The 26,542-nt window shown below is 37.6% G+C and overlaps 1 protein-coding gene across 3 annotated transcripts; it reads right to left on the reverse strand.

Annotated features, from left to right (window-relative positions):
• Positions 1 to 14,335: 14,335 nt before the first annotated feature.
• Positions 14,336 to 26,542, reverse strand: LOC128103437 (estradiol 17 beta-dehydrogenase 5-like). Of its 3 annotated transcripts, none has more exons than XM_052727840.1 (9): positions 26,459 to 26,542; positions 25,455 to 25,622; positions 24,399 to 24,515; positions 23,015 to 23,092; positions 22,484 to 22,606; positions 18,208 to 18,317; positions 17,796 to 17,961; positions 15,995 to 16,062; positions 14,336 to 14,378 (listed from the first exon to the last, which is right to left on the reverse strand). In XM_052727840.1, the coding sequence occupies exons 1-9, from the start codon at positions 26,540 to 26,542 to the stop codon at positions 14,336 to 14,338; spliced, it is 957 nt and encodes a 318-aa protein (XP_052583800.1). The 3 variants fall into 3 exon arrangements, with proteins under 3 accessions (XP_052583800.1, XP_052583799.1, XP_052583801.1); XM_052727839.1 differs by having other exon boundaries at positions 15,995 to 16,077; XM_052727841.1 differs by lacking the exon at positions 23,015 to 23,092 and having other exon boundaries at positions 15,995 to 16,077.

Here is a 26,542-nt window from a genome sequence, read left to right on the forward strand (position 1 = left end):
TAAATATTACCTCTTCATTAAATGTTTAGTAGATCTGCCCTTTGATCTGTGGTGTAGAATCTCTTAGGTTTCTTTGGTAACTTCTAGTTTCGTTGATCTATCTAAAGATGACCATGGTACACAGAAATCATCACCATTACTGAGTCAGGGCCTATCTAATCTATCACCTGTCAATGTTTGTTTTGTGAAATTGGGTGTCACAATATTTGACATATTATAATTTACATTTATATATGGGAATGTGCCATGCATGGCACAGTGTAGAGGTCAGAGAACAACTTGCAGGATTCAATTCTTCCCTTTTACCATGTGTATTCCAGGGAAGGAGCATAGATCTTCAGGCTTGGCTGTTGGCATCTTTGCCCAATGAGCCATCTCATCTTCCCATGTTTAATCTGCTTGATGATTTGTTCTCTCTACTATTATGAAATAACATGTTATTTCATGTTATTCTGACTGTGTTGAATTTGAGATATATATCATCAGCCATCTGAATAGCTGTGCTAGCCTTTTTTTTTTTTTACTTCTGTTTGCTTGGGGATTTTCTTTTTAATGCTTTGTCTCTTAATAAGAATCTGATCAAGAAATTGTGTTCCTTATGACAAAAATCAAATCCAATCTGGCAATCTATGTATCTTCATTGATTAGTTAAAGTCATTTACATTTAAGAATATTTTGATGATTTTAATAATTATTGTATATTTCTTGGTTGTTTCTTTTATTTGTTCTTTTCTTTCTCCCTTGTTCCTATCACGAGTTTGCTAGCTTACTCCATTGGACATGATAAATTCCTCCCTAGCTGTCCTTTATTTTAGCCATTTCCTTCACAAATGTATTCTTTCCTCTTCTGTTGTGGTTGAGATTGTCTTTCTTCCTCATCCTTGTATTTCATCACTTAAGTACTCTATGCATCAGCATCTTCCTTCCTCAATCACATACAGTATCTACATAAGGATCATATGCTCCCTTAGCTTGGTACACATGAACTGCTTGTCTGAAAAACACCTTACTTTTCTTTCAATCTTAAAAAAACAACTTTTGCTGAAAATAGTAATGTTAGCTTGTGACTATTTTTTTATTTATGGGGCTTGAAGAATGTCTCTCCATACTTTCTTGGTGTGGTGGTTTGAAAGAAAATGCTCCCAAAAGACAGTGCATTTCCTGTTGCCTTCTGATCAAGATGTAGCCAGCACCATGTATGCCTACACACTGCCATGCTCCCTGCCCTGATGATAATGTACTTAACCTTTCAACTGTAAGCTGCCACATCAATTAAATGATTTCTTTGGAAGAGTTGCCATGGTCATGGTGTCTCTTCACAGCAATAGAAACCCTAACTAAGAAACTGGGCATTGATGTCAGAACTGATGTTATTCTAATGGTTCTTTGTACATAGAGTTGTGAGTTTGTGAGTTGGTGGTTTTCCTTACCACATTAGTTCATTAATGCTGTGTTTTTATTTTGTGATGTGGCACCTTGACTATGCAATGTCACTGAGAGTTTTCTCTTAAAATGTCTATTAGGTGGTTAAAAAAAATTCATCAGTTTAAGTGTCTAATTGTTTCTATAGGTGTGGAGAATTTCTAGCTATAGTTTCTTTGGCTAATCTTTCCATGCATTGTTGTTTATCTTAACTCTTTTTTTTGTCCTATGATTTGGTTTTGTCATCAAAGAAAGTGTGACTATGTTTATTTTTTTCCTTCACCAGTGTTACAAAATAATATTTCTTTAATTTTGTCCTCTGTTGTGGAATATTAGTTTAAGATGTATCATATTCATTTATGCTGTGGAGTGTTTGTTTAATGATGCCAAGATATGTTGCACTCTTTTATGCTCCATTTGCTTAACTCTGTAAAATTGTGTTACTTTGTCTGCCTAAACCACCTGATTGATCTAATAAAGAGATGAATGGCCAATCGCTAGGCAGGAGAAAGGGTAGACAGGGCTGCCAAGCAGAAAGAATAAATGGGAGAAATCTAGGCACAAGTGAAAAAAAAGAGAGTGAAGAGTGAAAAAAGGAGGAGAGGAGGCTGCCAGGGTCAGTCACCCAGCCACAGAGCCAGCCACAGAGTAAGAAGGAAAAAAAGATATATAGAATAAAGAAAAGTTGAAAGACCAAGAGGCAAGATGTAAAAGAAAAGAAACAAGATATTTTTTCTTTCATTAAGAAATTTTTTTCATTCATTTTACACACCAATCAAAGATCCCCCTCTTCTCTTCCCCTGCTCCCCACAGCCTTCCCCTCCCAACCCACCCCCATTCTCCTCCACAAGAAAGCAAAACTTCCCATGAGGAGGCACATCCAGTAGAGGCCCCCTTGCCTCAATGTTACATGAGGTGTTACATCATAGGTAATAGGCTCCAAAAAGCCCACTCATGCACCAGGGATGGATTCTGATTCTACTGCCAGGAGGCCCCCCAAGCAGATCAAGCTACACAATTGTCTTGCCATGCAGAGGGCCTAGTCCAGTCCCAGGCAGGCTCCACAGCCATTGATCCAATTTTCACGAATTCCCTCTAGTTTGGTTTGGTCATCTCTGCAGGTTTCCCCACCATGATCCTGATGCAATTACTCATAGTCTCTTTTCTCTCTCTTTGACTGAACTCGTGGAACTCTGCCTGGTGTTTGGTTGTGGATCTCTGTATCTGTTTTCATCAGTCATTAGAGAAAAGCTCTGTGATGACAGAGACTTAGGGTGTTCACAGATCTAATCACTGGGGTAAGCTAGTTCAGTTCAGGTGCCCTCTCCACTATTTCTAGTAGTCCAAGCAGGGGTCATCCTTGGGGATTCCTGGCAACTTCCCTAGCACTGGGTTTCTCTCTAGCCCTATGATATCTCCCTCTATCATGGTATCTCTTTCACTGCTTTCCCACTCCATTCCTATTCCAGCTTGACCATCCCATTCCCTTATGCTCTCATCTCCTATTCCCTATCCTCCATTGCCCCAGTTTACTCATGGAAATCTCATCTATTTCCCCTTCCCAGGACAATCTACATCCCTTTTTGGGTCTTCCTCATTAGCTAACTTCTCTGGAGTTGTGGGTTATTGGAGAGGATGTGGAGCAAGGGGAACACTCCTCCACTGTTTTTGGCAGTGTAAACTTGTATAGCTACTTTGGAGATTAGTGTGGCAGTTTCTCAGAAAATTTGGAATCAATCTTCCTCAAGACCGAGCTATACCACTCTTGGGCATATACCCAAGGAATGTTCAATCATACCATAAGGACACATGCTCAACTATGTTCATAGCAGCATTTTCATAACAGGCAGAATTTGGAAACAACCTAGGTGCCTCTCAACTGAAGAATGGATTGAGAAAATGTGGTATATATACAATGGATTACTGCTCAGCAGAGAAAAACAATGACATCATGAAATTTGCAGGCAAATGGATGGTACTAGAAAATATCATCCTGAGTGAGGTAACTCAGACTCAGAAGGACTAATCTGTTAGGTACCCACTCATAAGTGGATGCTATATGTAAAGCAAAGATAACCAGACAACAACCCACAACTCCAGAGAGACTAGCTAACAAGATAATTAAAGTTAGAAAAGATGGCTAGAAATAAGCCAGGCTAAGGCTGGGCATTCATAAGTAAGAATAAAACTCTGCATATTTATTTGGGAGCTGGGTGGCAGGCCCCCAAAGAGTCAAGGTAGAACAATCAACTATTTCAGTGTTCCAACATGGAGCCTGAATTTCCACATAGGACCTGAGAAAGTTTAAAAGAAAATGATATGGCTCCTTTAATAAATTGTGCCATTCAGCAGAACACTTAAACAGCCTTTTGTATGCTAAATAGAAACAAGAAACAAAGTGAAAAGCACCTGCCATAGTGAAGGGCACTGGCATTCCAGATATGTGGACTTCAATGCAGTTCTTGGTCACCTACCTCTGACCAGGCCCAGTGAGCTGTAGGCTGGGCTTTCACAGACCCAAGAATTGGGCAGAGCTAGCCACCCAAACCATAGCAGAGGCTTTGTAGCAGTTTTTAGCCATGCTATGTAGCAGTTTAAAGACTCATGAAGTCAAAAATACTAAAGATACACAGTAAAAGAGGTATAGATAGGGAAGAAAAAAAAAAACCTCTAAACAGGTACCAATCTGTTTTAAAAATGTGCATAGGCTTAAGAAAAAACAGAAAGAGTATAGACAGTCACAGAGAGAAAGAAATAGTTTTAAAATAATCAAGTAAAGTCTTTAAAAAGAGAGTAAAAGTAATGGAAAAGAAAACACCCATTTATCAATGGAAAAATACACAGGAAGTCTGGATCCTATATTGTATTGTACTGATTTTTAATTTTTTTATTGCTAATAAATAAATAGCAGCTGCAAAGGGACATGGGATTGAAAGAGGAACTGCTGAAATAAATTAGCCTATATACTTTAGGAATGCTTTAAATTAAATTGGAAGTAAAAAATGTATTAGTCAAATGGAAGTCAAAAATGGTTTGGAGAAGAGGTTATGCTTCTGTTTACATAGGAAATGAGAGGCTGTAGATTCCTTCAGGATTAATATGGATCAGATTTGATTGTGGGAGACCTCCTGAATCTTGACAGGTGAGATATATCAACAAAGGTTACAGCTGGTCTTCCCAGGATTTGACCATTCTCAATTTTTTCAGGGACCCATAATGATATCTTCACCCACAGACAACAGTAAGCAGTCTAGGGAAAAATGACACCCACATTTTCAAGAGTTGGGATGTGGTGGTTTTGGGATATCTATTGTCATTTAGAGGAATATAGGAATGTAGCATAAAAAGACAACTATTAATCTCATTTATTTTGTGTTGGCATGGATTCTGATATATTGATACAAATTTAGTTATTTTTGTTATACTGTATTTGTTTCTACTTTTGGTTTGAGTATAGTGCTTATGTAGCTCATTTAAAAATGCACTCTATAATTAAGAAAAGAGGTTAGTAATTACTCCATAATAATCAAATTTGTGGTCATATTAGCCATATTTTCAAGGTTAAATAAATATATTTAGATATATAATGATCTTAAAACACTTCAAAAGCCTATAGGATATGGCATTTAATATGCTTTCTTAACATAGGGCTTTTCATGACAGTGAGACATGCCTGCTCCTGGTAGCACCATTCTAATTTGTAAAAGGATAATGGGCATTGAAGAAACTCCATATGGAGTTTTCTTTCAATGTGGCAAGCCTAGCCATTTGGGCAAGAAACTGCTCTTGCCTTGACTGCTGACAATATGCTGTTGAGATTGGACAAGCAAGACACAAGAAAAAGATTGTTGAACTTTGCCAAGATGAGGTGGAACAGTCCTCCAAAATTTCCTGTTTCACTGGAAAGTCTGCCAGATATTCTAGCCCTGTAGGATGAAGATGGGTGTCTCAACATTGCAGAGGGTCCTTGGCTAACTGTCCAGGTTGTCAGATGTCTCTGTTGGTAATATTACATCCTTCTGGGGTCTTTGATGGAATTAAAGACTAAATAGGTAGAGTTATAGTTTTACTTAGTTATGATTGAAAGTAAATTAGGTATAAAACTTTAGACTCACTAAGATAAGATAGATAATGGAGTATTTTCTCTAAATTTTCTAAATATCAATGGACTGAATATTATAAATATAATTCTTGATAACTGTTTCTGTGTATATAGTTTTGCTATGTTAAAGTCAAAATCTTTCCTTTTTATTTAGATAAAAAAGGGGCAATGTTGTAGAATATTAGTTTAAAATGTGTTATATTCATTGATGCTGTGGAATATTTGTTTAATGATGCAAAGATGTGTTGCATTCTTTTTTTTAAGATTATTATTTAATTTGTTTTTGTTTTTTATTTTTATTAAGAAAAAATTTTCCTCACTTTACATACAAATCAAAGATCCCCTCCTCCTGACCCTTCAGCCTCTGCCTCCCAACCCATCCACCCCCATTCCCTTCAACAAGAAGGCAAGGCCTCCCCAAGGGCCATTTAGTAGAGGCAGGTCCAATCCCCTCCTTCTGCCTCAAGGCAGTGCAAGGTGTCCCATTATAGCTATGTTGCATTCTTTTATGTTGCATTTGTTTAACTCTGTAAAGCTGTGTTACTTTGCCTGCCTAAAATACCTGATTAGGCTAATAAAGAGCTGAGTGACCAATAGCTAGGCAGGAGAAAGGGTAAGTGGAGCTGCCAGGCAGAAAAAATAAATAGGAGAAGAAATCTAGGCTCAGGAGAAGAGAGTGAGGAGTGAGAAAAGGAGAAGGAGAGGACGCTGCCAGGGTCCAGTCACCCAACCACACAGCCAGCCATGCACAAAGAAGGAAAGAAGAATATATGTAATAAAGATGGGTTAAAAGGCCAAAAGGCAAGATGTAAAAGAAGAGAAACAAGGTAATTTAAGTTAGAAAAGCTTACTAGAAACAAGCTAAGCTAAGGCTGGGCAGTCATAAGTCTCTGTGTAGGGAGCTGAGTGGCATGTCCCCAAAGAGAAAAAAACAAAACAAAACAATGTAAAACAACTACAGTGCTCCTATTCTTTCTTCTGCTTAATTGATTCTGTCAGGGATACTGCCTTTTCTATTATTATTGTTATCATCATCATCAATTATTGAGACAGGGTCTTATTATATATTCTGGATGCCCTGGAACTCACTGTGTAGACCAAGATGGCTTCATACGCGCAGAGATCAGCTTGCCTCTACCTCTCAAGTCCTGAGAATAAAGGTATGAACCCCCATTTCTGTACCCAATGTATTTTTTACCTTTTGAGCTTTTTTTCACTTACAACAATTTTGTTTTTTTCTCTCAAAATATTAAAAATCAATTGCTGAAGTTTTCTTCCACTTTTTCTGACTTTTCCCATATGAATTGATTTATGACAATTAAATATTTCCTATATTCTAAGAAACTGGAACTTTTGCTGGACCTCACAGTTAAAGCTAAAAATATATCATGAGGCTACTTAAAGACTCAAGACTATCATCCTACTGTGTAGTCAGCCTGGTTGTTTTGTCAGCTTTTAAGAAAATAATATAATAATCAACTTTATATTCCTTGGTTTTCCCATGTAATCAACTTTTGCAACCTAAGATAGTGTGTAGTTACAATCCTTAGTTAAATACTCTTCCAGGATTCTGACTTAGATAATGAAGGTGTATCATTTGCTGAAAGCATGAAACAGGGAAGTTGAAAGCAACTTTCTAAGATCTACTGTAAAAGTTGAAAGCAACTTTTATAGTTATTGGTTGATAAATATTGATGTTCATTATCAGAGCCAGGTGGAATCAGTTGGAGGCAGTGACATAATCCCATGTATAACTATGTTAAATATTTCTGTAATGTATCCCATTCCTTCCCCCATGTGATGCTTTTTGTTCTGTTCAATAAAGAGAGTGAAGTCCTCTGTTAACAGCAGAAGAGAGAGATAATATACACAAAAATAACATACCAGAGATATACACAGGGACACCATAGGCATACACAGACAGACTAGATGGAAACATGGGGACAAGTTCAACCTTCAGGCAGGCACCAATTCAGCCTCATACAAGAGAAAAAGGAGAAGACACAGGGAACATGGAGCAGAGAACTGAAATCGGGACTGTCTTTTGGTTAAATGACTCCAAGGGGAACTACTTTTATTTTTCCCTTAATATGATACTGATGCATTATTGGTAACTCAGAATTAATCACTAATGAGTATAATGCACATGATTATCATTTTTATCCATCAGCAGATTTTTTCCCTCTGTATTGATATCTTTGCTCTCCATGCCTGAGATTGAATTGAATTGCTCTTTGTCTCCTTTTTCACGACAATGATCCTTAATACCAGAACAGTTTTAGCCCTTCTCTGGCATTTTATCAATTTACAATATTAGTAGTTAAGGACTTTCAGTAGTTGAGGAATTGTTGTTTTTGGAAGGGTCCTGCTGCCTTGCTTTTCTGTTTCTTGCATTTCTGTGTTGCAAGGTATGTTTCTGTTTTGTATATATCTTATTGCAGATGCTAGGACCATTCAGTGAGGAGAAACCAAACTGCTTTATCAGAAACCACATCATTCCAAATGAGTTTCAGAAACACACTTAAAGTTACTCATGACCCATCACTACATGAGCAGTGATGACAAATATAGAATTGCAAAACTGTTGCAGAATATGGTCTAAAATTAAAAATTATGCCAGTGGCATGTCCCTAAATCTCATTATTAATATTAACATAAAATAATGTCCAATCTTAAAAGTCCCATAGTTTCAAATTTTTTCAACACTATAAAAGTTCAAAGTCTCTTTAAATTACCCAGTTTCTTTACTATAGGCTCCTGTAAAATACATAAGTTAAATCTTATTCCAAATGGGAAAACCCCATGCACAGTTATAACCAGATAAAAGCAAAACTGAAATCTGCCAGTGTAAATAGCTCAATATCTGACAGCTGGAATTCACAATCTTCTGGGCACCAAAGAGTTTAGGCAACTCTACTTTTCCATCTCTGCCACATCAACACACACACACACACACACACACACACACACACACACACACACACACACACGAGACAGAGACAAAGAGACAGAGAGAGACAGCTTATCTCATAGACTCAAAACAACTTCACTCTGTACCTGCCACTGTTTCTGTAGTCAGTTCACTGTCCCGAGATCTCCGTTATGCTGGAGATCTACAATGCAACTGAGGTGACACTTTCAATGGCCTCCTGTCCTCTTCTCAGGACTCTGAATCTGCCACGTGGTGCCAAACCTTGGCTGCTGTTCATGATTTTTTAAATCCCCAGCTTCCATACTGCCAAGAAAATACCATGTGATAGATTATTATGCATTACCAAGTTCAGCTTTCAGCTTGAGATTCAGCCTTAGTTGCCCTCAGACCATAGCTCCTGTATACTGACCTTGAGGAAATACTTTCCAGCAGAATTCACCTCAATGTTGATGGTTTCATGAATTATAGCCAATTTTTCAGTGCCAGCTAATTGGTACCAATTGTCCCAGTAAAACAAATGTTTCACTTCCACAGATTCTTAATCCAAAATATAACACAAATGACCCCCGAGAGAGTCTGTGCTTTCATCTGAAACTCTGTAAGCGACATTATGCATCTTTCTTGGAACCCTGGGGACACATACTGCCATGCTGAGAAAAGAGGGGGCACCTGCTGCCAAGCTGAGGCTGCAGCTAGAGGGAGATCCTGGTCCTCTGCATCTGTATCTTTCACAGTTGATGTGAGATGAGGAAACCATCCTTCCTAGCTGCAAGGATGATCAAAAGTTTTGGCAGAACCTTTGAGCACACAGGGAGATAGTAAAGAACCAGACACCCCTACCCTACCCCCCCAAAAAAAATTTCCTTCTTCCATGTCCTTTAGCCTGGGATGCCACCAGAAGGTGCCACCCATTTTTATGGAAGGTCTTTCTGTTTCAAATATTCTAACCAAGAAAGTCCCTGGCAATAGTGCCCGACAGGTTGTGTTTTAGTTGATTACACATGCAGTCAAGAATAGGCTGAAAAATTACTCCTGGCCTATGTATCCCACACTCAAGTGGAACAAGCTTGCCTGTTGTGAATCACAAGAGAATCTAACCTTAGCTCACTAGCCACACCACTGGAAGACTTAATATTAGCAGCCTTAGAAATAAGCTCACTCAATCCTGCAATTTTTTCCAATCTAGTACTCTTTTCTTCCTCTCTTTTTTCTTTTCTTTGTTTTTTTTTCTGTTTTACTTTTTCTTCTGATAATATTTTGTACTTATTTTACTTTTAAAATATTTCAGTCAGTACAGGAGCAATGGTTGAGCAGTTAAGAGCACTTGTTGCAGATCAAAGATGAGGTGAGCCAACTCATAGCCTTGATCCAAAGCTGCAGGATCTCCATGGCATAAGGCCACAACAAGATACCTAAGAGGAGTCCCAGGGAGGGCCCAGTATTGATAGTGTAGCAGAAACAGAGGCCTCAAACCAGATCAATGACTTTGCAATTAACACTTGCCAGTAAAGATATATGGACTAAAGGGTATACTGTGTGACTCACTGTGTCACACTGCAGCTTCCACGATGAGATTTTCCTCACCCTCCCCTTTCTTTCGTTTCTCTTAAATTTTATTTTATTTTATTTGGGGGCAGATGTTGCAAGGGCAGAGGGTGGATACAAAGAGTCAGAGAGATGGCTGGAATTAAGATACATGCTATGTAAGCCACAAAGAATAAAAGAAAAAAATTAAAAACAGCATGTGTTGCTCTTGTGTATTCCAGGGAACATGGAGCCCTCCTCGGGCTTCTGTGGGCACTGTAAGCCTGCAGTGCACATATTTGAAGGAAAAACTCTCATACACATCATATAAAATAAATCTAAAAAAAATTAAGGGAAAGCTGTAGTCAGGATGTAAAGTCAATAAATAAATAAAAATTTGAAAATATTTTGTAGTTTTGTTTATTCATCTCTATCTGATTTTGTTTCCATATTTTAATTTTCTTGGCTACCCAATATTCATAATATTCTAAATGAGTATAACTTATTATATTAATACTACTATAAATAATAATAATTTTATTATTTTAAGAGAAAGTGTCAAAATGGCCTATAAGTCACTGAGTAGACTAGACTGGTTGGCTAATGAGCCCCAGGAATAACAGTATCTCAGTTTCTCCAGTGCTGAAATTATGTCCATCTTTATTACATAGGTGCTAGAGATTGAACCTTAATCCTAACCCTAAGCACTAAGCAGGAAAACTAACTCTAAACTGATAAGCCCTAACCTCTCAACATAATCCTAACAGTAATCTCTAATTCATTCATAACCCTAATCTAACCCTTAACCTATACTCTAGCTCTAACCTCTAATCTCTATATTTAACTCTAGCCCTAACTCTTCACCTTCACCCTAAATCCTAATCTCTACTCCTAAGCATAAACCCTACCTTTATTAGTCCACAACCCAGGACTAATTCTGAACTTAATATTACACCAAACTCTAACCCAACCACTAACTCATAGTCCTGATCCCAACATCAAACCTAACTCCATTTTACTAAGCTATCCATCACACTGTAGAATGGTAGTTTGCTATTTTTTTAATATTTTTATTTTATAATTAATTTAATTTTACATATCAGCCATGGATTCCCCTGTCTTCCCTCCTCCCACTCCCCAGTCTTCCCCCCCAATTCACCTCCCATTCCCACCTCCTCCAAGGCAAGGTCTCCCCTGGGAACTCAGCTCAGCCTGGTAGATTCAGTTGAGACAGGTCCAGTCCCCTCCTCCCTGTACCAAGGTTGAGCAAAGTGTCTCAGCATAGGGCCTAGGTTCCAAAAAGTCAGCTCATGCACCAAGGACAGGTCTCTGACCCACTGCCTGGGGGCCTCCTAAACAGCTCAAGCTAATCAGCTGTCTCACTTATCCAGAGGGCCTGATCCAGTTGGGGGCTCCTCAGCTATTGGTTCATAGTTCATGTGTTTCCAACAGTTTGGCTGTTTGTCCCTGTGCTTTTTCCAATCATGGTCTCAATATCTCTTGCTCATGTTATCCCTCCTCTCTCCCTCCACCAACCCCACATCTGAGAGAGGGCTGATATTTGGAACATATAAAGAACTCAAGAAGTTAGACGTCAAAATACCCAACAGTCCAATTAAAAAATGGGCTATATAGCTAAACAGAATTCTCAACAGAAGAAGCTCAAATGGCTGAAAGACATCTAAGGAATTGCTCAACATCCTTAATCATCAGGGAAATGCAAATCAAAACAACTCTGAGATACCACCTTACACCCATCAGAATGGCTAAGATCAAAACAGTGAAGACAGCTTATGTTGGAGAGGATGTGGAGCAAGGGGAACACTCCTCCACTGTTGGTGGGAATGCAAACATGTACAGACACTTTGGAAATCAATATGGCTCAACTTCCCTCAAGACCCAGCTTCACCATTCTTGGGCATATACCCAAGGAATATTCAATCATACCACAAGGACACATGTTCAACTATGGTCATAGTAGTATTATTTGTAATAACCAGAACCTGGAAACAACCTAGATGCCCTTCAACTGAAGAATGGATAAATAAAATGTGGTACATATACACAATGGAGTACTACTCAGTAGAGAAAAACAATGACATCATAAGGTTTGCAGGCAAATAAATGGAACTAGAAAAAATCATCCTGAGTGAGGTAACCCAGACTCAGAAAGACAAACATGGTATGTACTCACTCATAAGTGGATACTAGATGTAAAGCAATGAATAACCAGACTGCAATTCACAACTCCAGGGAAGCTACCTAGTAAAGAGGACCCTAAGAAAGACACAGGGGTCACCCAAGGACAGAGAAATGGATGAGATCCACATGAGCAAACTGGGGGTGGGGGTGGGATAATGGAGGGAAAGGGTCAGGGGGGAAAGAGAGCTTAGGGGAACAGGAGGTCCCAGCTGGATCAGGAACAGAGTGGGAGAAAAAGAAAAGAGATACCATGATAAACGAAGACCCCAGGGGATAGGAAGCAGAGTGCTAGAGAGGTACCCAGAAATCCACAAAGATACCTCCACTATAGACAACTGGCAATGGTCGAGAGAGTGCCTGAGCTGACCTACTCTGGTGATCAGATGGCCGAACACCCTAAGTGTCATGATAGAACTCTCATCCAATGACTGATGGAAGCAGATGCAGAGATCCACAGTAATTTGCTATTTTGATGAGTTTTGGTTTGATATTTTGCTGAGTTGTTTTCTGCTTACTGTTGTCTGACTACTGTGCTGAGTCATTGTTTACTATGTTCCAGGATCATGGTTGGTGTTTTTGATGCTTCATGGTTTGGTTTACTGCTGAGTCATGATTAAGTTTACCAAGTTGTGGTTAGCTGTGTTCACTAAGTCATGGTTTGATTGCTTTCCTGAATCACCATCAAACTCATTAATAAGCTTACCTGCAGCAAATTACTCAAAAGAGGACAATACAAACTAAAGCCAGACCTTGGAGCTTTATCTTGCTTTGGCTATCATATAAACTCAAAAAGTTAATGACTAAAAAAAAATCAGCTTCTAAATGTTTGTTATAGTAAGCCATATATTTAACAAAATGGTTAATTTATATTTGCTGACGAAACATACATACTATATATATATATATATATATATATATGAGAATGTTTTGTTGCATTTTTGTAAACATAGATATTTAAGACAATAAAACTTGTCATTCTGTGTTTCAGATTTTGCTTCCTATGTTTTTATTAAGAAGTAAATTGGTTTATTTTTTCAGGAAAATAGTATATTTTCAAAAATTTGCTTCAAGAACAGAGGTTTTGTTATTGTTGTTGTTCACAGTTTTTATTAAATTTGTCAGGCTTCTAATTAGGAAGGTGAATGTGAACAGAGTCAACATTGTTTAACACTGTGTCTTTGCCAAGCATTATCTGATAGTTCTATAACTAAATTTTAAACCACTTTTTTATTCTTCAATCCTGGTGTAATTTACCTCTGTTTTCCACAGTAATAGATGAGGGCCAAAGCCAATGAAGATATAGGGGCTAAAAGGTTGGCTAATATATTTTCCCATGACCTTAGATCATCTAGGTTCCAGGGGACAACAGGCTACCTCTCAAGCTTCCTACATCTACGGATATTCTTCCATACCTGTCATCACAGTAGGTTGTGGAGAGGCAGATGTTGAGCTCTAGGCAGGGTACATTCTGAAAAATTCCTTTTATCCTCAAAACACACATAAGAAAATATCCAAAAAGAGTATGATAAATCCTTTGCCCTCTACATTCTACTGTGGTTTGAGATCTCATGATCTCAGGCTGGTTCATTTCTCACGTCCCTGAACCCTCACATACTAGACATTGTATCTCCAAATCTTGGAGCTTTGATTCCCAAATGGGTGGACAGGAGCCGTGGGCTTATTGGTCCATCTTCTCATTATGTAAACCTCATCTCTCAGACGACACGAAGTGTGTTTCTTCATCCTTAAGCTGGAGAAACACAGATTAAGAAACACCTGCTTACTGCAACTCCTCAAAGGATGAAAACTCTACCCACTCTGTTCTGTAAGAACTACCTGTGAAATGATTGTTATCTTCCTTGGATATAAACTTCTTAGCAAATCAGTTTATGGTCATAATGGATCAGAAGAAGATAAAATATTCGGTTAATATACAGACATTGACAAATGCTGAAGAAAGTGATTTTTATTTATTTTCAGAAGGGGACACATTTTTCTTTGTTTCTTTTTTATTTCTTTCAAGCTTTGGAGTAATTCCAGGCTGATTTGCTACTGAGAAGAAGTGACAAATTCCAGTCATTGGCATGTGAGTGGTCTACTACAGCACTGTCCACTGACCATCCCACGAGGCATACAGCAGCAGTCCTCACACATTAATATTCATCAGAAAATGGAAAGTTAGGGTGGCCAGAAAAACTGCAAAGACAAAAATTTTTACATACTGCATTTGATTATTCTGTTTCTGGAAGGAATAATTTCTTTGATGCTGATATTAGTTTGGAAGCATATATTTTTTATTTCTTGTAAGGCATAGAGTCTGTCTTTCTTACTTTCATAAATACTGTTTTCTAATTGCAAATAAAACAACAGATAAAGTATTCATTCTCCTTTCCCTGAAACTCAACAGAAAATGCAGAATCAGATGATGAAACATGCATCTACCAAAGAAGTAAAGATAATGTTTTCTTTCTAGTATAGTTTCTCAATAAAACAAAGAACTGGTCTATTTGTCTTGAAACAAATAAGTCAAGCTACATACTCTGTGTGAACATATGGCTTGAGGAGATAAAATTACTACTAGCAGTCTCATTTTGATTTTTAAATTGATCATTTATTAGCTGCCTGTCACACATAACATAAGGGCTTTGACTCAGAAATAGAAACAAAATGTCATACAAGGCAAAATTCTATATCTAAGGAGATGCGTGTAAAGGATCTCCATACAGTAACAGTCATAAAAGGGAGAAAAAGGTGATTCAAAAAAATATTAGCAAAATGTGTGTTCTTGTATAATATTGGTATATACTAGTACAATATTAATATGATATTAGTTCTGGAGATCAAACTAAGATCTACAATCTGCAAGTCAAATGACTCCCTTTTCTGAGTCTTAAACATCTTTTTTATAATTTCCTAATCCTCTGAATTGACTATCTCTGTTTCAGGAAATCAGTACCAACTGTGCTACTGAACACATCAAGCTAGTGGGTCTCGAAATGAGAGTGCTTAGCTTCTGACTGAAAGCACAGCAAGAAACAAGGGAAGTTTTTCAAACTATTAAAAACCATTAGAATTCCTGAATCTAGTGAATAGTTTCAATTGCAGGCTATAACATGGACTACAGGGTTGATGGTCATGTGTTTAATTATGATCAGGAATTAAACAAGTACTGGAAAAAATGGCATAACATTGATATTGGAAATGTTTCAATGGGCTCCTTAAAATGCCCAGTACATATGCACAGGACATGCAGATTCAGATGACCGAAGGGAAAATGGAGATTCAGCAGTGATGCTGACTGACCCAGTATACTCCATGAAATAATACAGATCTTCAGGTACAGCAGATCATGGTGACCCTGGGTCTTCTCACTCTGCTGCTATAAGGTCAGAACTCTGAACAGACTATAAAAAATTCCAGAAAATCTTTTTCCTAGTCTTAGGCTCTGATTGCCTCTGCTTTTTTTATATTTGAGATAACTTTAAAAGCATTCCACCTGACCTTTTTTTTTTTTTTTTTTTTTTTTTCCCAGAGCTGAGGACCGAACCCAGGGCCTTGCGCTTGCTATGCAAGCGCTCTACCACTGAGTGGTGGCGCACGCCTTTAATCCCAGCACTCGGGAGGCAGAGCCAGGCGGATCTCTGTGAGTTCGAGGCCAGCCTGGGCTACCAAGTGAGTTCCAGGAGAGGCGCAAAGCTACACAGAGAAACCCTGTCTCGAAAAAAAAAAAAAAAAAAAAAACCAAAAAAAAAAAAAAAAAAGCATTCCACCTGAAAATAATTGCAGTAAAGAATGTTACCAAAGTGACTTACACCACTCCAGCTACATATCGCAGATTTCTGTTCAGGCCATCAAGGACTTTCATATCCTCTGGACGCAACTGGAATTCAAAAACCTACCACACAGATAGGAAACATTTTACATACTTAGACTGCATGTTTGCCAACCCGCACATTATAAATGCAACAGACTGAAACAACCGTGCAGACAAAATGCTTGAAAAATTTCAGCTCCCACAAAATACAAAGATATTTAACAAAACACTCAAGTGAGAAGTGAATACCAGGGACAGCATCACTCAAAACCTCTCCAGATATCGAATCCATCCACATATTATGGGCGAAGAAGGTTTGAATGGAAGGAGAGGAGGAAAGAAATCTGATGTCATTCAAAGAAGAAAACATCATTGCTTAGATGATATAAACAAGGAGTGCAATTTTCTGAATGTGAAACACAATTCAGTAATCATCGTTTATATAGTTTTATTTCCGTTTATGAACAAATACTCAAAATATGAAAATGTTATTTTGAACACAATTTAAATGGGCATTCTTCTAATATTAACAATGTCTTATACAAAGGAACTAAGGACTTGTTTCCAGAAGGTCATCTTTAATACATTTTGGGCAGTTTAATCAACAGGATGTTTTACAGTTGTTAATATATTGAAAAAAATGGGTCTATAAATTGCTAGAACTGATCTAAAAATTAATACCAAGATATAATGAAAAAGAAAATATGTCAATCAAATACCAACTGATGAGTTTAAATGATAGACATGGATTGTAAAACTCCTTAAATTTTCCTTTATATTTGAAACACATAAAAAAATTTAAGCTGGGTTGTGGTGCATGCCTTTAACCCCAGCACTCAGAAGGCAGAGGCAGGTGGATCTCTGTGAGCTCGAGACCAGCCTGGTCTACAAAGCAAGTTCCAAGATAGCCAGGGCTGTTACACAGAGAAACTATGTCTCAAAAAACCAAAAAAAAAAAAAAAAAAACCCTGAAAGTATTACAAAAAAACTATAAGCATGTTTTATGAATAAATAAAATATAAGACATACAAAATCCTCAGAGTGAAAGTTATAAAAGTTGGTATATGTAAAACCTCATCTAAATATCAGGGAGTTCCTATCACAATCAACAATTAGACACCACAATATTGTTAAAAGTCCAAGATCTCGAAAATAACAGAGTTTCAAGTAATATTTGACAAATATTTAAACACTCCGAGTGAAATCTGGCAAATGGATACTTTTAAGAAAAGTCCACACATATCAAGATGAGCCATGTTTGGAGGCATATGCCAGTAGTCCCAGACTTGGAAGGTAGAATTAGAAAAATTAGAAATTCAAGATTATCTTCAGCTGCATATAAACCTGGATGCTAGACTGTCACAGAAAACCCACTTTAGCCACAGAATATGCCACACACCCCAAATACAACAGCAACCACAGAAACAAACTCCAGAGAACACCTGTGATCTACAGAGTACATGAAACTGAAGTTAGCCAAGATTTGTGTCATTCACTTTTCTTACTCCTGCTATGAGGTAGCAGAAGTAGTTTACTAATGCCACCTTCATGGCTGAACTTCCTGACATAAAAATATGTGTATCTATTTATTAGAAAACCAGACATAAGTCCTCCTTGAAAATATAAAATTCAAACAATGATGATTCCACAGAGGATAAAATATTTTAAATGAGTATAAAGTACACTTGCTTGGAAATATAAGATAGAAGGATTAAGTTCAGACAAGTCTTCTGAGCTGGAGAAGTACTACATGTGGTGATTTTGTTAGGGCCAGAGAAACCCAATGCCTCACTCATCACCTGCATGTTCTCTTTGATCCTGGCCTCGTTGAGACTCTTTACAAGGACCACAACCCCACGCTGGATCTGGTAGCGAAGGGCAATCAAGGCTGGAGTTTGCTTGTATTTTTTTGCCATGGAAGCAAGAACTGGGTCATCCAAGAGAACAGGAGTGCTCTGGTCTACCCTAGAATAGGGAAGGGAGAATGAATTCCTCAATCAATGTATTTGGCTTGTTAAGAACTTCTGAGACTATGGTTTCCCAAATTCAGACCCTCAGTCTGCAACACTATTATTATTCATTTGCTCCAAAGTGAAAATTCTCTCTGCCCATAGTTCATTTGAATATGAACTCCAGAAACATAGAAGTGCAATGACAGAAAAAAATTCCGTCAATTATTTCCAGAGGCTTAATTCCTAATGTCCACATTACCAATGTTTATCTCGGTGGGTGCCCAGAGCACTGTAGGCAACCAAAACAATGTCTTTTGACTTGCAGAAATCCAGCAGTTTGCTCTGATTGAGATAAGGATGACATTCCACCTGCAGAAGGATGAAGGAGAGATTCCATATTATATGAAACTCCATACTATTACAAAGAACATAGCTTTAAATAAAATAAGCTAAATTAGGAAAGCCTGTGTATCATGACATATGAGTTTGAATATGTTAAGGCTCATGTGGTGGTTTATGCATGTTATCCCAGAATATAGGTCACTGAGGCAGCAAGTGTCACTAATTCAAGGCCAGCCTGCGCTGCAGTCAGAGATCACATCTCAGAAAACAAAAAGAAAGGCAAAAGAGAGAAATGAATAGAGAATCTAAAACATAGAACTGTGATCATATAGTTTTAATTGATATATTGATTGTATATGTTGATGGTTTTCATAAAGATATGCTTATGCAGTAATATCCAATACTTTGACCCTATTCACACCATCATTTTATTTTCCCCCTTTCTATAATTTCCATTCAATCCCCCAGATTTTTGTTTTGCAAAGTTTTAATGGTAAGAGTGGGAGAGCCAAGACCCTATTAGTGCAGGTGTAGGTGAGTCAGTCCTGAAGTTGTAAACATGGGAGAGCTGGCTCCATTTCTCATTTGCCCAGGCCGAGACCCAGGGTTATAACTTGGCCTGTCCCAACATCCACCCCATCTATGACCTGCTGTAGTATGTGAAGGAATCTGACCCCGCAGACCCAAAGCTGCAGGATCTCCAAAACACAGGGCAACAGCAGGATACCCAGGAATAGTCCCAGTGAGGACCCAACATCAATAGTGTAGTAGAAAACAGAGGCTTCAAACCAGAGCAATGACTTTTTGCAATGAACACTTGCAAGTAAAGATATATGGACAAAGGAGTCTATGGCATGACTCACTGTGTCACACTGCAGCTTCTGTGCTGAGATTTAAAAAAAAAAATTATTTTTTTCCCTTTCTATTTTTTTCCTTTTTTCTCTTAAATTTTGTTTTACTGGGAAGGTACAGGGGCAGAGGGCAGATGCAAAGGGATGGGGAAATGAATGGGATCATGATACATAATGTAAAAGACACATAGAATAAATAAAATGTTTTAATGGTTGCAGGTTCTCCTCTATTGACTATGATCTTATCTACTAAATGGATATAGTATTAAACAACCCCTAAGTACTTATCTTTATACCACAGATTAGTGCATCTCTACCTTCATCAGAGAATACTCTTTTGCAGTAGATGGTAACTAATGCAGAGACACACAACTAGTCAATGGGCAAAGAATAAGAGACTATGTGGAGTGTTGAGCCTTAAATGAGGCATCTGAATTACAGCCCCTCCTAAGGATTAGGGATTATTGCAGAAGAGTGGGCAAAAAGATTGCAGACCAGAGGTAGTGAATGACTATAGAAAAACAGTGCTTTTGAGCTGTGGCAGGGCCATTGCACACCTGATGTCATGGCAGTTGTGACAGCATGTATAAGACCTACACGTACTAAAGCCAGTCAATGTCCCAGCAAGGCTGTAAAAGATGCCCATGAAGTCCCATCCCTAGCTGATGAGCTATTGGCAATTGATGGCCGCTGGGAGAGAGAGAATGAGTTTTTTTCATGGATAGGGCACCCAAGCAGCAATCTATGATCCAGTACGTACCCATGCACTTACTGACAAAACTACGTAGAATTGGTAAGCAGTCAGGCTTGAAATCATATACATACCACCAACAAAAGTGGAATCAACAGGCTATAAATATGTGTGTATATACATACATGCATGCATATACATATATGTATGTAATAATAATAATCAATAAAATGGGGGCTATCAATTTAAGGAGGACATGGGTTTAAAGGAGAGTCACTAGAGGAGAAGTGATTCAATTCTATTTCAATTAAAACATATTGAAAATAATTAAAAAGGGCAAGCAACAACAAAAAACCAGAACAGCACAAGAAGTTGGGAGAGAAAAGTGGAGGACATAAGGGAGAAATTAGAGGGGAGGAAGTTGTGAGCATGTTTAATCAAAACATTTTATGCATATATGAAATTATCAAACAATAAAAAACTTTGGATGTCCGTGTTCCTGGGAAAAGTAAAAAAGTAGTAAATATTAGATGAACTAATCCTAGTTACAAAATTTTATATGTTAATACTGTTTCCTTTATGAGGAATCATGACTGATTCTAAATGTGGGCCAGGAAATGGGCTTTCAAGGTTTTGACTATTAAACAGCACAATAAAGCAAGAACTTGATCAAACACTCCTATGGGAAAGCCTAGAGGCTGAAACAACTAATTTGGTAGAGGTCTCAAAAGTGGTATTTTGGCAGATATCAGCATTAACAAAAAATCAATTCAGATATATGCAGTAAATAAAAATAAATGATTTCATAGTACGTGCACATGAAAAAAGACACACATGACACATACATATGGCAGAGGGAGAGAGGGAGAGGGAGAGGGAGAGGGAGAGGGAGAGGGAGAGGGAGAGGGAGAGGGAGAGGGAGAGGGAGAGGGAGAGGAGAGAGAGAGAGAGAGAGAGAGAGAGAGAGAGAGAGAGAGAGAGAGAGAGAGAGGAGAGAGAGAGAGAATGTCAAACTATGTATGTACTGGTGATAATTATAATAGTAACTCCTTCTGGAATATTTGTAACTAAAAGTATTACCTTTATCTAATAGGTAAAATTTTGTAATGTGTCTATCTCTACCTCACAAATGAATTTTTAAGTAGACAATAACTAAGGAGTGGGTAAAAGTGACAGTTGGTATTTCCAAACCCCAACATAATAACCATCTCTGGCAAAATTCACTTAGGAGTTATCTAATTATGTTGGACTATGAAATATGAATTCCTTTCATGCATCTATGTCACAGTGATTACAATGGAAGAAAATATATTTTTAACAGAAGAGATTTGCCTAACATTAGCATTACCACATAGTCAAATGGACTTAAGCAGGGGGGCAGCTTATCAATACATGCTACTTAGTTGAGTCCAATTTGGGGTTATAGCACAATAATGACATTTTGTAGGCAAAAAACAATGTTTAAAATTAGTGCAATAAATCTTCTAGACATAAACGTAACTGTGCAAACTTGCAATAAAACAAGGATCTTTCATTAAAGTACACATATCTGATCAACCCACGCTACTTAAAAAGTAGAGGTTGATAGTCATAGTTGCAACAAGCTTTGGAAAAACTAAGCAACAGAGTTCATGTACATATGTACCTGTAGTCTGCAACCTGGTGAAATGTGACTGTTTTAAGTGGGGGTAAAGAACTGTGAATGATCTGTAGCAGAAATTCAAATTTTACAGTGCTTTAAATTGGTTCTTATAAAAATTGCATAAATATAATTATTGATAGAACATTAATTTTTAAAATGTAATATGACATATGGCGCTTAGTCATGATATACCAAATACGGACATGAGTTCACATTTCCTATATAGAACTCTTACTTGTCCAATAAATGCATTAAAAAGATCTTAGAGGATGGAACCATGGACACAAAGAATTTATTTATCAATTTATTTGATGCCACAAACCAGGAGAAGAAATTGAAATATGCTCAAGAACAAAGCCAGCTGCAGTATTCTTCAAAGGTCCTGGGTGTTAATTTCATATACACAAATAGTATTATCATAAGCAGGAAGCTCCCTGCCTCTAACCCTGGTGAGCTTCAAAGTCTGCAGTAATTTTTAATGTAGCTAAAACCTGGTCCACAAGCCAGAAACCAGGCAAGAAAAATCAGTCAGGCATCTAAACTCCACAGGAACCCAGACCAACATCATTTTACTTTCACAGCATCCTTGCTTACTAGTCATCCAGGCTTTCTCAGTCTTACCTAAGCCCAGTTCCTTAGAGCACCTGCCCATTAATCATTGCTCATTTTCATATGCCAGAGATGTTCATCCTTCCTTTAGAGTGTGATTAATGACTACAATCTACCTTGATCGTCTGTATCTCTCTAAAATCGTAGGTACAACTAAGGAAAGAATCTGTCAATACATTCCACCAAGACCTCATAGTGCAAAACACAATCCAGTGTTGTGTATGTCCTATGCATAAACACTCTGCTGTCAGCTTCTGGTGTTCCACAAAATGAAGATGAACAATACAAACGTACCTATCAACCACTGACAAGAAGGAGGAGGACAAAGAGAAGGAAGAAGATGAGAATAAGGAGGAGGAAGAGGAGGGGAATGAAGAACAAAGAAAATGAGTGTTCTCACCTGGTTGCACACAGGTTTGTACTTGAGCCCTGGCTTGTTCAGGATCATCTCCAGCTGCCTGCGGTTAAAGTTGGACACCCCGATGGACTTGGCCAGTCCTGCATCCTTACATTTCTCCATGGCCTAGTGAGGGAATGTGTAGTGATAGGATAGGTAGAATAGTCTGTTGGAGACAGACTTCTATAAATTTTACTGTTAGAAGACACATTGTGAAGAAATAAAAATGAACTTAACTGGAATTGAGTCTTAAGAATAATAAAAGTTGTAAGAAAATGATAACATTAACCAAAGGATCCTGTGCTCTCCTCAGGAAACCAGAATCTTTACTGCGTAATCATTTCCCCAAACTACTTCTTTCATTTCTATTACATCACAACAATGCATGTTCCCCCAGTTCTTAAGGAAACTATCCTTCATGTAGACGATTTGTTTTACAACACAGAAGACACATGCCACCCTCACAGGTAGAGTTGTGATAAGTGTCTCCATTTGTGCATTTTTTTTCCTTTGTTGTCTAATCCTAGTACTTACCTCCCAGGTATCACAGAGATCCACTGTGTCAGATATAGCTTTTCCATGTTCATCTATTGGAAAATACTCTTCTCCTGGCTGGAAAAGAAATAAATACTAAAGTAATCTCTTAAAAAATGCACTCCCTCAGCCGGGCGGTGGTGGCGCACGCCTTTAATCCCAGCACTCGGGAGGCAGAGCCAGGCGGATCTCTGTGAGTTCGAGGCCAGCCTGGTCTCCAAAGCGAGTTCCAGGAAAGGCGCAAAGCTACACAGAGAAACCCTGTCTCGAAAAACCAAAAAAAAAAAAAAAAAAAAATGCACTCCCTCAACAATAACAATGATCCCAGAAAGAAATGTGGCTGAAACAGTCTTCCATCAGATGGATCATAGTTTCTGAAATTACACTTGATATGAGTTGTAAATGTAGAACTGCAAGAAATATCCTTATGTGGTAAGGTTCTATTTTCATACATATATTATAGTTGTTCATAAACGCTATACCTCTGGGTCTTTATTGTGGTGTCTTAGTTGACCTGTGTTTTTGTTTACTGTCTCTCATTTTGAAACTTGGCAACATTGCCATAAATACCAGTGAGAAGTAATGTCATCGTTAACTCAAGATGAAAAATCAGTGTTCTTCACATTGTATTGTTCATGAATAATTACAATAAAGCAATGAAAAAAGAAATGATCAAACAAGGTTATTTTTGCTATTTTCAATGTATATGTGCGTATGTGCAACTATATATGTTTGTGCAGGTATTTGTGTATGTGTGTGCACATGAATGGGAAGGCCAGAGTTCAATGTCTGATATTGTTCCTCAAGATATTATCCACCTTGACTTTTTTGAGACATGATCTCTCATTGGATGAACTCATGTTTTTGATGAAGCTGTCTGATCTGTGAAAAACACAGAGACTCCCCTTCCTCTGCATCTCCAGCACTAGGATTACTCATATGAACATCCACACATAGATTCTGGGCATGAAATTGATATCCTCATGCTTGCAGAGCAAGTACTTTACCAAGAGAATGATCTACTCAAGTCTGATCAGGACTCTTTTAAAAATTAAATTCTGATGCTTTAAAATACAGAGGGGTAGAGATAGATTGATTACCTATATCTGTAACCTGCAGTAAGAGCATAACCAACATCAATAGAAATTGTCTCCACAAACCAAAATGAACATGTAGTAATAAATAGATAAGAAATAACAAACACAGACATTTCTCAAGTATACTTAAAAGCCTGAAACTACTCATAGCTTGGATTCTTTCTTAATATAATTAATTTCTAAAACAAAGAAAACTGAGTTTGTATAGATTTATAGATTCTTACTTCAACCTAGAGCACAGTCATGCTGACATAGATGGAGTATTTTTGATGATGCAAATCACCCACCTTCAGGGCCATTGGGAAATTAATGAGGTAGAGATCCACATAGTCCAACTGAAGTTTCTTCAGCGATTGCTCCAAGCAAGACTTAACCAGCTCTGGACGATGGAAAGTACACCAAAGCTACAGAAGTTAAGTAATAAAAATCGAATTGAATTTCCAGATTGTAACAATTCATTAATTTTTTTTACTTCACCTGATAATGAAGATACTTTTCTATTTATTTGAAACTGGTTCACATGGGGAAACATTCCACTTCTCAAATTTCTTTTAATCTGATTAGCTATGTAAGCTCATATGTGTGTATTATGAATTAGCTAGGACATTGCTCAAGACCCCAAATTTTTATCACTGACTAATAATATTTTTCATTAAAATTATGTTTCACTGAATTAATAAACTCATGATGGTAAACTTCTCTCTCTCTCTCTCTCTCTCTCTCTCTCTCTCTCTCTCTCGCTCTGTGTGTGTGTGTGTGTGTGTGTGTGTGTGTGTGTGTGTGTGTGTGTGTGTGTGTTAGCTATTGGCCATTCCTATTCATGTTGCTCATGTGCATGTGGAGGCCAGATATTGATCCTGGGTGTCAGCCTCTATCTCTGTCTTTCTTATGTAGCTTTAATTTATGCAACTATAGGGAAATATTTTGAACATTTTGTTATATTTTATATAATTTAAACAGTATTAGTTATATCTTGCTAAGCACTAAAAGTTTTGTCTTATAAAAATTCTCCCTTATTGATAAAAATGACTAAATATTTTGAAAGTTGTTCTGAACATAAGCAAGGTCATTGTCTTCCATAGTACATGTTACATCACATTCCTATGAACTGAGACAAAAACTATGAAGTGAGATACAAAAAAGGAGAGGCATCAAAATTAAATTCTTAAATCTAAGCACAGTAACAATGAGAAAGCCACCATCTTACTCTGTGTTCACCACTGCATGCAATATGCAAACACATGAATAAAACATGTTTAGTTCACTAACAATTACTGATCAAATCATATAAACATCCCTTCAGATATCATAGTTCATTTATTTGGATACCATACGCACAATACCTTGGAGGTGTAAAATATATCTTCCCTCTTCACAGTGCCATCTTCAATCTTGCTTCGGATGGCTAGTCCTACCTCCTCTTCATTCTGGTACATATGGGCAGAATCTATATGGCGAAACCCAGCATCTATAGCTATTTTTGTGGCTTCTGTAGCCTTACTCTTGGATACCTAAAAGAGCAACCCAAAGCAGCATTTAGAAATAGACATGATCAGCCCCTAATCATGGGTCCAGTCCTTCTCTGTTTTAATACATGGAATAGTTCTAGCCTGGTGGAACAAAAAAAACAAAGCTAGACCTGGTCTATATCTATTTTAACTCTCACTCCCAATGCCATTGTTTTTATTTCCCATCTGTTTATTGTTTATACACAACATGCTGCTTTTCATGTATTTTCTACTTCAGTCTTTAGAATTTTACTAGCTATAAGTTTGCTTGAAGAATGGGCAGAGTATTCTACGTATGAAAGCAGGTTGACTTTCATAAAATATAATTTGCATTTCATTTTTAGATAACAATCATTTGAAAGAAGAGAAAAATCTACAGCATAGGAAGAAAAAATTTCCAGCTACTGACTTCATACATAACAAGTAACTGAAATATATGTACTATGTAAGGAATTTAAAAGACTGGCAAAAATCATGTAGTTAATTTTTAAAAAAAAAAAATGGGTAAATGATCATAACAGACATTTCCCAAAAGGAGAAATACATTGTAAGCAAACATTTAAAGTCTCTGTAACATTCATTTTCAGGCATTGAAGCAGAAAAAAAATGTGCTTAAACAAAAGAAAAACACAGCTCCAGGATAAGCAGCAGCCAGAGATCACACCTGGTCTCTGAACAGTCTTTCTCTCTAACAATCCATAGCTCTAGCCCTGGAAAAACTGAGAACCCCAGGGACCCCAGTGTCACCAGGAAGTGGGTGACTTTACAAGTCAGGTGGACATCCATTCATTCCTGTTCTATTTATTTTGAATTTTCAAACCAAGCATCACTGTTTTTACCTCTGAAGGTATAGCAGTACCAAAGCCCAGCACTGGAATGAAGTGACCATCATTCAGTTCCACATGTTGACACTTGGAGTTCAT

The sequence above is a fragment of the Peromyscus californicus genome, unplaced genomic scaffold (genome assembly GCF_007827085.1).
Source record: "Peromyscus californicus insignis strain IS unplaced genomic scaffold, ASM782708v3 Scaffold_8__1_contigs__length_139910024, whole genome shotgun sequence".
Classification (NCBI taxonomy): Eukaryota; Metazoa; Chordata; class Mammalia; order Rodentia; family Cricetidae; genus Peromyscus; species Peromyscus californicus.

Excerpts from the sequence above, each read along its gene's own strand:
- LOC128103437 (XM_052727839.1), bottom strand. The coding sequence starts at position 26,542 with ATGAACTCCAAGTGTCAACATGTGGAACTGAATGATGGTCACTTCATT. Across the intron at positions 17,962-18,207 it reads ACCCACCGAGATAAACATTG|GGTAGACCAGAGCACTCCTG; the intron begins GTAATGTGGACA and ends TCCCTATTCTAG. Across the intron at positions 16,078-17,795 it reads GGATCAAAGAGAACATGCAG|GTTTTTGAATTCCAGTTGCG; the intron begins GTGATGAGTGAG and ends TCTGTGTGGTAG.